The 16881-nt window shown below is 47.7% G+C and overlaps 2 protein-coding genes across 2 annotated transcripts in view; both read right to left on the bottom strand.

Annotated features, from left to right (window-relative positions):
- LOC107389315 (cyclic nucleotide-gated channel beta-1) overlaps nucleotides 1–4438 on the bottom strand; it is a 27203-nt gene extending 22765 nt beyond the window's left edge. Inside the window, 3 exon segments of the mRNA XM_054733471.2 lie at nucleotides 48–93; nucleotides 160–184; nucleotides 264–4438. Of these exon segments, the coding sequence (XP_054589446.2) occupies nucleotides 48–93; nucleotides 160–184; nucleotides 264–347 (155 nt within the window). The 5' untranslated portion in view covers nucleotides 348–4438.
- Nucleotides 4439–4599: 161 nt separating this feature from the next.
- On the bottom strand, nucleotides 4600–16152 carry mmp15a (matrix metallopeptidase 15a). The gene is made up of 10 exons (XM_015965390.3): nucleotides 15690–16152; nucleotides 12886–13034; nucleotides 12688–12810; nucleotides 12307–12617; nucleotides 12009–12170; nucleotides 9353–9690; nucleotides 9139–9277; nucleotides 7984–8134; nucleotides 7776–7891; nucleotides 4600–7203 (listed from the first exon to the last, which is right to left on the bottom strand). Exons 1-10 carry the CDS (start codon nucleotides 15807–15809, stop codon nucleotides 6761–6763), a joined length of 2052 nt encoding a protein of 683 aa, XP_015820876.3. The 5' UTR covers nucleotides 15810–16152; the 3' UTR covers nucleotides 4600–6760.
- Nucleotides 16153–16881: the final 729 nt, after the last annotated feature.

Raw genomic sequence — 16881 nt, 5'->3', positions numbered from 1 at the left:
ACAGTCACACGGTGGATATCAGGCGGCTGAGGAACGAAACCACTCACCTGTCCACAGAGGCTTCCTCTCCATTTCTGACTGGAGCCCCTTTCACTGTGAAGACATGAAACACATAAACGTGGCTCCACATGAGCAGAAACGACAGTTAATCATCCTCACCCTCTCTGTTCTTTGTGGCCTCCTGCTGAGATTAGAGCAACAGAGATAAATAACGAGAAATGCATCAACATCGCACGGCTGTGAGAAGATTTAAGGCGTCTTACTGCAGCGGCGTTGGTCTTAACCCCTTCACGTCCTCCCAGAGTTTCTGCAGGCTGAGGAACTACTTTCACCACCCAACTGAACATCCTGTTTGGAACATAATCAGCTTCTTAAAAAGCACGTTGCTCCATGGAATTAACCTTTTACTGCTCACCAGCTGCATGTGGAGGAAACGAGGCCTGATGAAGGACCTTTTCAGGGTTTTTATCCACATTCTGTAATTTTCCCTCTAACATTTAGAATCGTCTCGAGTTAATTAGATAAATGAAAAGGGCCTTGTGACTTGTGATGGGGATGCAAAAGCCCACACAGATGGCAAACTTTAGACAGCAGAGATTTAACCTTGTTCAGGCTGCAGAGCCCCTTAAGCTGCTTACGCGGCTCCACAGGCGGTCGACGACTCGGTCATTTCAAATGATCAAGAGGGACAGAAATCAATAAGAGCAAATTGTGAGCAGAACTGAGCTGATTTAAGACAACTCATCTGGCTTTACCTGAAAAGTCTTCCCATCTCACCAAGACAACCTCCTTCAGCAAAGGTACAGAGACCATGCAAGAAGCCCTGCAGCTCCAGCTAACCCGGAGGGGCTGAAGCTGACGTGATTATGGGACAAATGACCTCCTTGCAAACTTGAGACACAGATTTCATGCATTTCATAATTTTTTCACCCTATTTTGTTCTTCTTTTTTTCTGTATTCAGTTTTACAAACAATTTCCACTTTTTATTCTGTTATCTTGTTTGAATTACCTGTGAAGTAATTTGGTCAACTTCAGTGGAGCGGTGCCTGTTCGTGCTTGCCAGAATGAACCCAAATCCGGGTTTTTTTTTTCCTAAATTAATTCTTATTTTACAGAAAGTTTCCCAAAAACTCCAAATCAAACATTCACACCACTGACAGGAATCTGTTCTCACTCCCTTCTTCCATAAGTGTAGCTTTCCTTACCTGCGAGCCTACAGGTGACTCTGCATGCCGGTGGTATGGAGACCCAGAGTGTGGCACAGGTCTGATGAGACTTCCACGATGGCTGACGTGAGCTAACAGGATTAAACTGCAGCTCCTGAAGGTCAGGGCACAGTCCTGGGCTGTGAGCAATCGCAGATTAACATCCAGGAAACGCATCGGGAAAAGTGGAACCGCGCATTTTTCACAAGTTAGGATGAAACAAGAGAGGGAAAGTTCTGCTTTGACTAAAGTTTATCAAACTTGCTCATTTATGATTATGTGACTTTTTAATAGCTGTGGGATGTAAAATCAGAATTATTAGAAATGTTCCCTTAATTGTAAGCTACTAACTATGGAGCAGTGAATCAGAAAAACGAGACACTTCCTAATAATCACGTACTTTCTCCTAGTTGTGGTATTACATCATGATTATTAGATACCAAGTCATATTTATGAGATGCAAAGTTATAATTATAGGAATCATAATTAAGTATCTCATAAATATGACCGTAGAGGTGTTGAACCGTCTGTTTTCTGTCAGAAACGAATGCAGGAGGTAGGTGTAGGAGACTATTTTCATGTTCACCTTAAAGTGGTGAAAACGGGATTGCATAGAAAATGAAACTGTTGTAAGTTGAAGTATTTTTCCCAGAATAAAGTGGAAATGTTGAGACAGAGACAACGTTGAGTCGACATACTGGTCCCAGAAAAAATAACAAAATAAAAAGAAATTTTAAATCTCAGATATTTTATCCTTCACAATAAAAGTTTCAAACATACACCTACTTAAAATAACTGACGTTTATCAATGATTATGTCTTGAAAACACATTACTTATTTATACTTTTTTATTCCTCACTAAACCTTGTTTCGTCATCTTCCACAGAAGCTACCGTTTCAAAGGTAAAACTGAGTTTTAATATTTGTGTTAATAGTGATTAAAGAGGATTTAAGACCTTTTTTTAATGACTGGTAAATAAGACTTGGAATATAGAGTAAACTTTTCTAATAAAAAAAAAGCATGATTTAAAAAAATTAAGGACCTTGGTGTTATCTTTGACCAGGACATGTCATTCAAATCCCAGGTTAAACAGGTTTGTAGGATTTCCTTTTTCCACCTTCGGAATATTGCTAAGATTAGAAGCATCCTTTCCAGGAGTGATGCTGAAAAACTAGTTCATGCATTCATTACATCAAGACTGGATTACTGTAATCCATTACTCTCAGGAAGTCCACAGAATGTAGTTAAAAGTCTTCAGCTTGTCCAAAATGCTGCAGCTAGAGTTCTGATGAGAATTAAAGAGAGATCATATCTCTCCTGTCTTAGCTTCCCTACATTGGCTACCTGTTAAATTCAGAATAGATTTTAAGATCCTTCTTCTCACATATAAAGCTCTTAATAATCAAGCTCCATCATACATCAGTGATCTGATTGTTCCATACGTTCCTAACCGAGCACTTCGCTCTCAGACTGCAGGTCTACTGGTGGTTCCCACAATATCTAAACTTAGGATGGGAGGCAGATCTTTTAGTTATCAGGCTCCTCTCCTGTGGAACCAGCTCCCAGCTTTAGTCCGTGAGGCAGACACTTGGTCTACTTTTAAGAATAGGCTTAAAACATTTTTATTTGATAGGGCCTATAGTTAAAATCTGATGTTAGCCTAAATCTGGACAAGTGGGGGAGTAGAGGGAGGTGGAGTGTACAGTCGGTAAAGACGGCTCTCCCTTGCCCTGCCTCCAACATGCCTCCATCTAAAAGGCTATAGGCGCTATATGATTATTTTACAGGTGCTAACCGAATTGAATTAAGAAATTGTGTAAAATAATATTTTCATGTTGCAAAAAAGGCTGTAAATTTCCAACACATTTAGGTAAACAGAAAGAAAATCCACAGGGAGGGCGAGAAGTGTTCACCTGAGTGGGTGTGGTCAGACAGACCACTCCACTTTCTCATCAGGTGTGCTTTTTGTTATTTGAGAATTGAGAACCATTTGTGGTGCCGGTGAGCCAGGAGGCACGGGCAGATCCCATTATCAGCTCAGCACGGGATAATCTGGAGGAACAGCTCCATGACACAGACCCTTGGTCGTTGGCTGGACGGTGGCAGCAACACGCTGGCCTCAATCCTAACCGAACATCTGGATAAGACCAGGTGACGGAGCGGTGTGGACAAACGCAGGAGGCTGCGCGTTGTTTCACTGAACCTCAAACTAACCTTCACTTCACTTCCTAACAGACTTCAGCGAAGCAACAGGGGGACTTTCAAAGATAATAAAAGGTGAAGCTGAAAGAGAAGGTTGGCACAGGTGTAAAGCTGCTGTAGATGATCTGTGATGGAAGCTAATCCTAATTACCTCTGACGTAAGGACAACCAGGAAGGTTCTCGTCTCCGTCCGAAGACAAAGGCAAACCACAGAGAGCTGCAGAGATTAACAAATAATCACCTCATCTCAACTGTTTCAGGTAATCACGTCAGCATTTTCATCATGACAGTAACAACCGAAAGTTTATTATACCTTAAGCTAGAGCTTTAACACCGATCTTAGTGATTGTTGGGTTAGAAACATGACCATTTTCTTATCTGACGCCACTCGGCAGCCCTCTGCTGGCCAGAAACCACACGGGTAGGTGTCCCGGGGGTGCCCTTTACCTGCTTTATGGCTGTCAGTGGCGTGTCCAGATCTTTTAAAATGGGGTGGCCCAGGTGAGGCACAACTTTGTGCATGGGTGGCACCAATGGTTATGCTTTTCTTGTTTTACCCCCAAGCCTTTTGTGGACAATGAAAAGCCTATTTAAAGGTAAATTAGTGTGGTGGCACCTGGGGTGGCCAATCAGATTCCAAGGGTGGCATATGCTACCCCAGGCCACTCCCTGGACACGCCCCTGATGGCTGTTAGCTGCAAAGCTAGCAGTTAGCATTTCAGTTCGCTGATCGTCAATAAAAAGCAGAAGAAAACGAAGTTTGCTTGTTCTGATGGCGTCATGGCGGAGCCTGGGAGTAAGAGAGAGACGTCTTTGGAGGCAAAACAACGAGCTAAACCCAGAGTGAACATCGGAAATAAGCCGTTTATGCCCTGAAGCAGAAAATCTGCCCCAGACCACCACACCACCAACACCGTGTTTGATGTTTTTCTGAACTGCTGCGTTAGTTTCACACCTGATGGAACGAGACAAGTTCTGTCTCTAAATAACTCGTTTTAGCTGACAAAGGTCAAGAGTTCAAGAGAGGAATACATTCTTCAGTCTTTACATCGTTGATGATTTACTTCTTCATATAATTTCATGTTTATTTGTGCTTTAAATCATTTTAGCACTTCTGAAGCAACAGCGTCCTCTTGTGGTGAACAGTAGATGAACGCGTACAGTTACAAAAACATGAGGCAGCAGCCTGGTTGGCTCTTTCAGCGGTGACTTTTATTGTGAAATCTTTAATGTCCTCCACACAAAAGTGCACAGGCCTTACAGGACATGCCCCGCATGCATCAACATCATCATAATCTGCTGCTGTTTCTAAAACACCTGACGAATCAAAATGTACAAAACTACAAATCACGGGATTAACAAAGCTCCATAATCCCACCAATCATCATAACAAATGAATGTACTGAAACACATGAAAGGATAACGATGGTTGGTCTGAAAAAGGGTCACGTTAGCCGTTAAAGTGGGATGTGCTGCAGAAAACGCACAATAAGACGGGACGGATCACATCTGGCAGATGTTTCTTTGCATTTATTGTCTCGTAAATACTTGAGCAGATTTTCCACAAGGGGAGGAGAAACGAATGCATGTGTGCAGAAAGTCAGAGGCGTGAAACTAAACAAGTGGAAGGAGAAGGAAAAGCAGAAAGAAAGGTAAAAAGAGAAAGGTATAGGAGACAGAGGACACCTCCTCCAGCTCACGCAGCACACACGGAGAAAACTCCATGACTCAATCTGGGTCAGGAAGTGCAACGCCAGCATTGCCCCTCCTCTAAATCCTTCCATCCCTCGCTCGCCCCCCCCCCCCCTCTCACCGAATCACGAACAAAGATCCCCATCTCAAGCCGCACCTCCTTCTCTTCTTCTTTATCCCCCCCTTCCTCCTCCGTCACCACCATTACTCCGTTTGTTTTCCAAAACCCTCCTCTCCGTTTCCCTCCCACGCCTGACACTCCTAAATCAGCAACATGTGGCTTTAATCCACACCAGCCCTCGACCCGTTCCGCTGCAGCCTGCAGGCGTCTCCCTTTCATTTACAATTCGCTGCAACCGACTTGAGTTCAGCATGGAGGAGAAAGCACGAAGACGCAAACTGTCACGTTTCCTTCTAAACGTTTACAACATGGCAGACATTTGTGAATCACCACAGCATTCCCTAAGGAGGGAATAACTCCCAGCTCCGGTCATATATCACCACGTCTCCTCTGGGATTGGGATTTTACTGTTGCAGGCTGAGCACGGCTGTGTGTGTGTGTGTGTGTGTGGGGGGGGGGGGGGGGGGGGGGCTGGAGCCTGTGTGTCTGTATACAAAAATCTATGTGCCTTAACAAGTGGTTTCTGTGTGCGTGTGTGTGTGTGTGTGTGTGTGCGTGTGTGTGTGTGTGCGTGCGTGCATGCATGCGTGTGTGTGTGTGTGTGTGTGTGTGTGTGTGTGTGTGTGAGTGTGTGTGCGTGCGTGTGTGTGTGTGTGTGAGTGCGTGTGCGTGCGTGCATGCATGCGTGTGTGTGTGTGTGTGTGTGCGCGCGCGCGTGCGTGTGTGCGTGCATGCGTGTGTGTGTGTGTGTGTGTGTGTGTGTGTGTGTGTGTGTGTGTGTGTGTGTGTGTGTGTGTGTGTGTGTGTGCGCGTGCATGCATGCGTGTGTGCGTGTGTGTGTGTGTGTGTGTGTGGACATGCATGCACAAACGAGCACAGACGTCATGTGATAGTGGATCATGTGTGTGCGGGAGGGGGCGGGGGGGCACGGAGGTCTCAGTGGGAGACGCAGCTGTCCAACATTCCTGCGCTAGCTGGAGCTCCACTAAAACGGAGCTCGGCTTTCCAAACAGCAGATAATACAAGTGCAAGTGATCCGCTCTAGACAGGAAGAGCACATCAGGATTATCCGCAGCGCGCCAGTCAAACATCTGGAAGACGTCTCTGTAGTTTCCTGTTGGAACAGCGTGTGTGTCCATCCGTACGTTCTTCTGGGTAACGCACGTGCTCCAGAGACCTTGTCTGCGTTCACGCTACGATGACATCACTCAGTTAACCGGAGCGGAATGAAAACGGCGAATTAATGAGCGGCCCGTGTATTAACAGCACACCCGGAGCGGTTTCACACGTTTAAACGATAAATCGGGCCGTATGGAAGGCACAGAGGAAACATTCAGAGAGGGAAACTTCTTCTCCACAGGCGCTGACCTCAATACACTTCTACATTTCACTTGAGCAATAAAAAATAAAACATCTCATAAAGAATGGCAAAGTGCTGAGGTAACCCTCCTTCAGCGCTCGGGGCCTTTTTCTCCACACGCTCATTAAACCGGAAGAAAACGGCTGCACCACAGAGAAGAGGAATACCTGCCTGGTGGTCACACCCATTCCTGCAGCGAGCGTTTGCAGCGAACCAAAGCTCTCGGAGTCTCTTTGTTCTGCAGAGTCCGGAGGATCGTGTAGATCAGGGCGAGGATGCACAAGATGAGCACCAAAGGAACGATCACTAAGATCAGGGTCACGACCTTCGATTCGTTGTCGGCTGCAGTCACGACCACGTTCACATCTTCGTCCTCCGTGTCAGGCTTTCTGTCTTCGTCCTGACCCTTGTCCGGCTCCTTGTGGACATCTTCTCCCCGATCTGAAGGCTTCACTGGTTTATCTTCTGGTTCTGGTCCCGTGCCTGGGTCCGGCTTTGGGTCCGGGACCCCCGCACAGCCCATGAAATCCTTCAGGATGGAGCGCGGGTAGCCGTTGTCTGCTTCTGATTTCCGGTTGTCAAATCTCCAGTAATTGGTGCCTTTGTAGAAATAGGTGTAGGCTGCAGGAAGAGATGTCGTGTAAATGTACAGCAGGGCACTAAAGAGACCGTCTGCTTCTCGCGTTCTTCAGTGTGAAGGTCTTCCCGCGTTATTACTACACGTGTTTATGTGGAACTATAAAATAATCAAACAAAGCTGCAAAGCTATGAGATGCATTGCTTCCTGATCTGAAGAAGGATGCTGAGGAATCCACATCCTTCATCCTTCATGACGCATTAGCAGTGGAAAGCTGGCTGCCTGCAGACATGAGGCTGCTTGGGTGGAGACGAGATTAAACTGTTGCTAAGTGCATTTCGCTGCTTTGCCACAAATCTAATTTCCAAAGGAAGGATAGGCCAACCCTCAAACCAGAGCTCCCCTTCCTCCCTATCCTCCCCCCGTCATCCCCTCAGCCCTTCGTCGCTTAGTTTGCTTCAGCCTCACCCCTCTCCCCGCCCGGGGTGTCTCCTTACACGCCCCAGGTCACCTTTCCATCCTTCTCCCTCCCATCTGTTTATTGTGTCTCGAAGATTCCTCTCATATCTCATATCCCCCCCCCCCCGGTCTAATCCCATTTTAAACGATGACGTACCTCCATCATCACTGAGGAAGGCTCCCTTGGGGGAGGGAGGGATCTTGCCCCATCTGCTGATGGGTTTGGGAAAGTCTGGGTCTGCAGTCCGAGTCTCCTCGTTGTAGCGCCAGTACCTTCAAACACACAGGTCACCTGTAACTAACCTGGACATTAACCGAAGACTTGGGTCAAACTTTGACCCCCCCTCATATTTCTGCTACTATACCTGTCATCTGTGAAGAAGTACGTGCACCCGTTGGGCTCCCACCAGATCGCGGTGTCGATCCTGTGTGTGGGAATCCCTCGTCCATACTGGTAGAGGGGCTGGGGGTACCCCGGCAGCACGTCGGCCTCCCTGAACAGCCAGTACCGCTCATCTGCGAGAGCAGACACCAGAACAAAGCAGGAACCCTCACTGGACGTGCAACAGGGAGGAAATACACGATTCAAGCCAAACTCTCGTCTATTTTTAACTTTTAAAACTTATTTCAGACGTTTTCCACTTTTACTGCCGAGTTACTCCAGCTTTAACAAAATGATGCGCTGCTGAATGTGCAGCATTTAGTCTTGTGCGTGAGTTCGTGCACCCCCAGCACAGGCAGGAAGTACAACACTGAGGATGTCTAGTTGTAGAGCAAAAGGTTGGCCAAACTGATGATTTGAGTCTATTTCAAACCTAAAATTATCCAACGTAAACATTCATTTTACGAAACAAAACCTGAAACCTACCGGTTTTTGTTTTAGTCACATTCTGCATGAAGGGACATAAATGATGTGATTTTTGGTTTTTAGACTGAGACGTGACTGAAACCAGCACGACACACAACTCCGAGGCTGTAACCCCACCCCCCGCTCAAACGTACGTACCACAACTTCAGAAATGCTGGAAATGCACAACAAACCACTGCTAAAGCAAGAGCACCCACAGCTGTTAGCGTTTTGGAGCCAAGCAGCAGTGAGGAGAGAGAAGGCGGATAAAATCCTCCAACCCGAAGCCTTCTGGGGCTCAGCTGGAGCGTTCTGGGCCAACAGCGGCTGCCGCGCTGCAAAGGCCTCGCTCGAGACGAGACACAAGCACAACGAAGCAGAGACACAGAAAACGGGTCAGTCGGCCTGCAGCCAGACTGTCAGAACGTTTAAAGAGCGACTCGTTTGCCTGGAGGGAGCGCTTCCCTTTTTCATGACGTGAGCTCAGCCCGTCGGCACCGTGCAAATCAAGCTGCTGTGTGTGCAACGTTTCACCGCATCCACATCAAAGTGCATGGTGAGGTTTGTTCTTATCGATCACACAGGAAGCAGGCGGAGCAAACAATCCAGGTGTTGAGGAAGGTGCTAAACCTAACCAAACATCTGGGACGCGGTTCCTAGACGATGGCTGTACCTTTAAAGAAGACGAATTTGCCGTCGTGTCGTTCATAGGCTGCATCGATGTCCGTAGGGAGACCGGTCCAGAAGACGGATATCGGCATAGGGTAATTATCCAGAACCCGGTTCCTTCGCACGCGCCAGAACCAACGGCCCTGAAATCACAGTAACGCCTTCTGTTGCTCGTTTCTGAACGGATGCACCGATCCTGAAATCGGATTTTGTGTCACCTTGAAAACAAACATCTCGCCCCTCAGCATGGCCACCGTGTCAAAGTCCCCGTCACAGATGTCAGGCGGTTGGTTGGGAAGCCTCGGCGGAGGGGGGGTGTCTTTTCTAACGGGAGGGGTAACGGGTTCGGGCTCAGTGGGGAGAGCCGGGGGTGAAGTCGGGCTCGGCTCTGGCTGGGCCGGAGGATCCAGGCTGCCTTCAGTCGGGTCTGGTGCTTCAGGCTGGGGGTCGGTGGGGGGCGCGGAGGTGGCGTCAGCTTCAGGAGGAGGTGGAGAGGTGGGGGGGTCACTGCCAGGTTTGTCCCCGGAGGCAGGAGGAGCAGTGGGCAGAGGAGGCCCTGAGGAAGACAAGATGGAGGGAAAGAGTTTATTTTAGTGGAACGGCGGAAAAATGAGTCAGATTATAAGATTATTTTGGTTTGAAGGGTGAATGACGGGATTATTGCGTGTATTATTGTAAAAGGGGATGATCCCGTCCTATAAACAGACTCGTGAATGAGCAAAAATGCATGAATGTAAACGAAAAAGAGGAGGAAATTTAAGTCCTGTTGCTTTTAAAGTAGATGAAAAAACTAAAAGCATCTTTGTGCCGCTGCTCTCCAGAAACGACTCCAAATCAGCAGCGCTGGTTGCTAAGAGACGCAAACGCACAGCCGGAGACGTTACGCAACGCGTGTGTGCACGGCCCAACTAGAGTCGTGTTTCGCCGGGGTCGACGTCGGCCGTCAGCGGGTGGAAACCAGAACCGCGTCTCGACTCTACGAGCTTTTCAGCAAAATGAGAAAGACAGGGGCGTGTCCAGGGAGTGGCCTGGGGTAGCACATGCCACCCTTAGAATCTGATTGGCCACCCCAGGTGCCACCCCACTAAGTTCCAGTTTAAATTGACTTTACATTGTCGACAAAAGGCTTGGGTTGTAAACTCCAAAATAGTGTGTGGTTGCATGCACCTTTAACCTTGTTTTCTAGCCCAGGCATGTAGTATTACTAGTATTTAATATTTTTTCATATTCACATACATAATATTTAGAGTCCCACTCAACTCCAGCTGGTGGCAGTAATGCAACAAGAAGTGACTTGCTAACCACCACAAAAGTAGAAGATGAAGAGGGAAAAAAAGGTGATTGTGCAATATGAAACTCAAAAAGTCACTAGATAGCAAATAAATAAATAAATGATTTGTGTAAATAAATAAATAAGCATAACCATTGGTGCCACCCATGAATAAACAAGTGCCCCACATGGGCCACCCCATTTTAAAAGTCCTGGACACGGCTCTGGAGAAAGACTCCAAACATTTATGTTTGTGGTCATTATCTCGGTTAACGGTGGACGTGTGGAAACTGTTTGCTGCTGCGGGTTTTTCCAGATTCACACAACGAACTCTGCGTAAAAACTTTAGTGGGTTTTGAGCCACACGGAGTTCCCGAGGGATAACTAAAGATGGGAGGCTGTTTCCATCACAACACGATGGAAACTGAGTCACGGTCTCCTTACGAGGGACGTAAAGATGGAGCCGCTGCACCTGCAAATAAAAACATATATTAAAAGCCTCTGAGGTGTGTTCCTGCTGTGTCGTATTTCTAATCCCATCATGGATGCAATTTTCACTTTAGAAGTGGGGGGGGACACGGGGGGGGGGGGGGGGTATCTTTACAGTATGCTCTAATGGGAAACAGGCTTCAACCCAAACGGTTGTTTTCTGCTTGGTCCTAGAGCTCAACCAGTGTTAATTTAAAATAGCGTAATATTGTTTTTGGACGGTAAAAAGTGCAGGGGTCAAAGCTTGACTTTGGAAAAAGTGGGGGGGACATGTCCCCCCTGTCCCCCCCCCAAAATTACGTCCATGAATCCCATGCTGTAGTTCGTTTTTAAAACACACAGAACAGTTTTGTTTACCTGTTTTCCCGCTACGTTTCGTTTGCGGCTGCAAACTTCCTCAGGCTGACGCTCAGTTGTGTGTTTTAAAACAGAACTACAGCGTGGAATATATTAAAAGCATTTTGTTGGTTTGTTTGGGTACCCGATGGTCTGTCTCTGCACACAGACACGTTCCTCTAATGCAGACTTCTCTACTAAATCTGGGTGATAATCTTTAGTAAACGTTTGCTCAAACGTCTCCGTGGTGTCACTAGAATAAGAGCAAACGCACGCGCAACAACAAAAGAGCAGATCATGGTTCAGGTTCTGTTTAGTCACCTTTTCCCTCAGATCTGTTTAAAAGAAGCTTTTACCTCATTGTGTTTACAGCAGAGTTTCTCTTATTTACGTCGTCTTCACCAACAGGATTTTTGTGCTAATTAAAGAAGATAGTGTCTAAAGTCTGGAGCAAACACACACACACACACACACACACACACACACACACACACCTGCTCCAGGAGAAATGAGAGCACGACGACGTCTCTCGTGTTGCCTGTTCTGTAGATGCTAACGAGCACGCACGAGGGTCCAGATCCGAGCGTGATGAAGATTTAAACTTCACGGTTGCTCAGAAGCAAAGCTGCAGGAGTTTCACGCCAAAAACACGAGGTTTACACTTCACCACAAACATCTGGGTTTCTTTAGTCGAATCGTTAATGCGACGGGCAGATTTGGGCTCTAAGGATGTGGGTGGGCGGAGCTACAACAACGGGGTGGAGCAGGATGCTTCCTACCATAAATGTACTGTATTCCTCTGACGTCGTCCTCGTGCAGCGTGAAGTTCTGCGGGTCGATCCACCGGTATAAAGGAGCCATCGTAGCGTGGGGGTTATCGGAGTGTTCCAGACCCAGAGCATGACCGAGTTCGTGGACCACAACCAAGAAGAAGTCTATACCTGCAAGGTGAGACCACATAAACACACAGAGGACCATCTCTGACGAGGTTTTCTAGTACATACTGAACTTGTTCAAATGTTCTTCTAACATGATGATCGTGTTGCCAAAAACTAGAAAAGGTCAACCCGCTCTGACCTTTCGGGTTCTCGTTGTCCAGCATCCATGGCTCATCAGAATCAAAGTGGATATCTCCTCCTAGAGCCGGCCCAGGATAGTAGGCATGAGCCAGCGACCCTCCCTCACCGTCGAACGGGGACATATCGCCATGGAAACCAGAGCCAAAAGACATCAGGATGTCACCAAATTCGGCCTGGCTGCCGTTTACGCCGTCTTTAATATTTATCTCCTCAAAGGTGAGCGGCGTGACCCGTCTCCACACGTCGAAGGCCCTGCGGATGGCATCATCGGTCCGGTCGTTCCCCAGCAACGGGAGGTAGTTCCTCAAGCTGGAATCGGAAGATGACTCATCAGAGCTGCATCTGCACAATGACTGGTTCCTTTGTGTGACTTTCAGACCTGTAGGTGACGTGGTCCTTGTCCCATCGCTGACCCGTGAGAGCGTAACGCTTCGTCCTCGCTGCGTTGACCACCTTCTCTGGGTTTCTGTCAGGGAGGCCACAGCGAGGTCGGCGCATCGTCCTGCACACACACGAACACAACGGCCGCTAGAGGAATCGACGGTAAAGTTTCAAACATGACGTGTGTAGATCTTACGTCGCGGTGGCAGCGTCCACCTCTCCAGTCACCTCCAGCCCGTAGAAGCGCTGCATGTCGCTGATGGCTTTGGATAAAATCTGAGCTGAATGCAGGCCGGACGTCTGTCCACTCGCCTGGGACAGGTAACCGAACCGGCGAAGCCACGCCTGTTTGGAAGAACAATAAAATATTTACCGTAGTTTCCGGACTATAAGTCGCATTTTGGAGGGAAATTTTATTGTTTATCTTACAAAATCTGAGACCGAGCGTTTCACATTGCAAGACAAGTACCGGTAACAAACAAACAAACAAACATCCATCCAGTTTCATCCGCTTATCCGGAGTCGGGTCGTGGGGGCAGTAGCCTAAGGCGAGAGGCCCTGACTTCCCTCTCCCCAGCCACTTGGGCCAGCTCCTCCGGGGGAATCCCAAGGCGTTCCCTGGCCAGGTGAGAGACATAGTCCCTCCACCGTGTCCTGGGTCTACCTTTAGGTCTCCTCCCGGTTGGACGTGCCCGGAAAAACCTCACCAGGGAGGCATCCTGACCAGATGCCCGAGCCACCTCAACTGGCTCCTCTAGATGTGGAGGAGCAGCGGGTCTACTCCGAGCCCCTCCCGAATGACCGAGCGTCTCACCCTATCTCTAAGGGAGAGCCCAGCCACTCTGTGGAGAAAACTCATTTTGGCCGCTTGTATCCGTGATCTCGTTCTTTCGGTCACTACCCAAAGCTCATGACCATAGGTGAGGGTAGGAACGTAGATCGACCGGTAAATCGAGAGCTTCGCCTTCTGACTCAGCTCTCTCTTCACCACGACAGACCGGTACAACGCCCGCATCACTGCAGATGCAGCACCAATCCACCTATCGATCTCACGCTCCAGTTTTCCCTCACTCGTGAACAAGACCCCGAGATACTTAACCTCCTCCACTTGGGGCAGGACCTCGTCCCTGACCCGGAGAAGGCATTCTACCCTTTTCCAATTCAAGACCATGGTCTCAGATCTAGAGGAGCTGATTCTCATCCCAGCTGCTTCACACTCGGCTGCGAACCGCTCCGGCGAAAGCTGAAGATCACGTTCTGATGAAGCCAACAGGACCACATCATCTGCAAAAAGCAGAGACCTGATCCTCAGGCCACCAAAATGGATGCCCTCCACACCCTGGCTGCACCTAGAAATCCTGTCCATAAAGGTTATGAACAGAATCGGTGACAAAGGGCAGCCTTGGCAGAGTCCAACTCTCACTGGGAACGAGCCCGACTTACTGCCGGCAATGCGGACCAAGCTCTGACACCGGTCTCACAGGGACCTAACAGCCCGTATCAGAGGGCCTGGTACCCCATACTCCCGGAGTACCCCCCACAGGCCCCCCCGAGGGACGCGGTCAAACACCGTTGCCGGTACCGGTAACAAAATAACAGAATAAACGGCGCGCCACGGTCTCCAGCAGAGGATGGAGGTGTTTGGAACCCTCCCAGTGTGACAGGGGAGCTCATTCCTGGGTCGGAGCCGGCCCACAGCAGCTTGCCACAGGCTCCGGCAGGTGAAGGCGGGGCAGAGGAGCTGAAACGTGGGCCGGGTCAGGTGCGTAACGGTGCGCCACAGGCTCCAGCAGGTGATGGCTGTGTGTTTTTAGCCTTCATAATTTTGGTACATAAGTCGCTCCGGAGTATAAGTCGCAGGCCCGGCCAGACTATGAAAAAAAGTGTGATTTACAGTCCGGAAAATACGGTAAATATACACAAGTACTTATACAGTATACAAGTACTTATACACAAGTGGAAGAAACGGTGTCGTGGTAACCGAGAAACAAATCACTGTCTAATAGCTGGAAAGTGTTAGCAGAACAGAAAAGGAGAGATGAACCAGATGGTTCCCATTAGCATGAAAACATTCCTGCTCCTTCATTCCTGAGATGCGCTTGAAAACAGGAAAAGCTGAATTTTTATACTGGTTCATCTTCATGAGTCTGCAGGAAAACGCGTAAACATGCATGAAGCTAAATTCACTCGTTATCCTTTGTTTGAAGAGGAGCCACGTAGCCAGACGACGGCTCCGGAGGGTTTAAAATGCCTCTGCAGGCTGTTCAGCTGAGTTTTATGTAAACACACCATGAGCTCAGGCACACATCCAACGGCAAGAGAACAAATCCTTAAGAGACTATTTTAGTACTTTTAGACGAGACTTTAAATCAGACTCAAGTCTGAAATCAATTCTCAGAAGAACCTGTGCAGCACCAAACCCTCCAGAGTCCAGAACCACTGTCACTGGTCCAGACTGGAGATCTGTTAACATCTTTTATGTTCTCTATAAATGTCGGCCAGCATGCCAGGAGCAGGAGGAACACAAGCGAAGCGTATGGGTTACGTTTCTTTGTTCCAGCAAGAAAAAGGTCTAAAGAAGCAAACTCCACTGAGCTCTCGAGTGTGAGTGCCAGTAAGAACAATGATTTAAAGAATAACAACACCCTGTTTGAGGCTCTTATTGTGAAGGGTCAAGGGAAGTTCTGCAAAGGAAGAAGTCAAAATACTTCAGCTGAAGTTAAATAAAATGATTTTATAAAGTTTAAAACACTCAGAAATCTCAGATTCAAATAACATATTTAAAAATAATCAATTAAACTTTTATTCTGGAACGTTTGCATCATTCTGACTTTAATCTCACACACACACACACACACACACACACACACACACAGCTTTTATTCTCCTCCCCTCCTTGTGTGTGTGTTTTTATCTCAGACCCCAACACGCTGCATTTGAAGCCGAAAACATGGCGGTTATTAATTTTCTGCATTAAACATCTTTTTTCCACCACTGTACCTCCACATTGACCCTTCCTCCCTCCTGGACTTCCGCCTCAGCGCTGCAGAACAACAGAGGACCTAAAAACAAAGATGTGATGAAGATGATGGTGTTTCTCCAGAGCAGCTGGGATGCCATCTTCCTTCGACCACAGCCTTCAGAGCCAGGAGGTGACTGATGATGATGATGATGAAGACAGCAAGTCTCCTCTTGTACCTACTCACTCACAAACCTGTGCAACAAGTGCTCATCGCTGGTTTCCCACACCAGAGACAAACGGCGCAGCTTCTAGAATAGACCTAGATCAAATAAACCCATCTCTTCGTCTCGTGGCTCGAGTTTCGGTTCAAATCCGCTCCGAAAACCTTTCACACGCAAGAAAACAGCGGCCGACCGATGGGAACTTCCGTGAAAATCATCCTGGACCATCCTGAGATGACGAAAGTTATGAACGACTCTCCGACCCCCCCCGCGTCCCCTCCCTTTGTAAACAGGACCCGCATCAGAAGCGCCATCTGCTGGTCATAGTGGGGAACTGCAGCTGTTCAACTTAGACGCTGAACTGTTCGCGTTTATTTATTTATTTATTATGGTTTTTTTTTGTCATTTATGAGGACTTTGAATGCACCTCAACAAATGAGCACAAAAAAGAACATTTTAGTCACATGTCTGATTACTGTTCACTGCAGGTGATAATTACTCAGAATCACAGCTAAACGTGTCGGCAGACTCCTGTAGTATTCTATTGGTATTGACGTTAAATCACGTTCTCTATGGAGGGTGCAATAACTGCACTGCCATCCTGCATGATTAAAGGTGCAGTATGTAAGAATATAGAGAATTTTACATTGAGAAAATCCCAACAGAGTCATGTTTCAGTCATTTTGGAAGGAAGGCAGTGCTGAAGCATTTCGTTTCCAGCTGACCGCAGGGATGGCCAGTTTCTCCTTTCAAAACAAAAGGGAGGGTTGGAACAACCATTTACCATCAGTGAGTGTGGGGCACCATGTCTCCTGCGAGCGAATGCTGCACGCAGCGCCGACATTCATAATTTGACGGCCGACAAAGAGCTCCAGTTGTTTAAAGTGGCTGCAGTAACCGAATTTACCACAGGATGCAATTTTACTTCATTTCTACATAATGCACCTTTAAAGGTAAAATCCATCCCACATACCTGGGGGCTCCGAAGCATGCAGCCACAACAGCTACG

The sequence above is a fragment of the Nothobranchius furzeri genome, chromosome 4 (genome assembly GCF_043380555.1).
Source record: "Nothobranchius furzeri strain GRZ-AD chromosome 4, NfurGRZ-RIMD1, whole genome shotgun sequence".
Lineage (NCBI taxonomy): Eukaryota > Metazoa > Chordata > Actinopteri > Cyprinodontiformes > Nothobranchiidae > Nothobranchius > Nothobranchius furzeri.
Note: the sequence above shows the minus strand (reverse complement) of the source record. Positions and strands in the feature narration are given on the sequence as shown.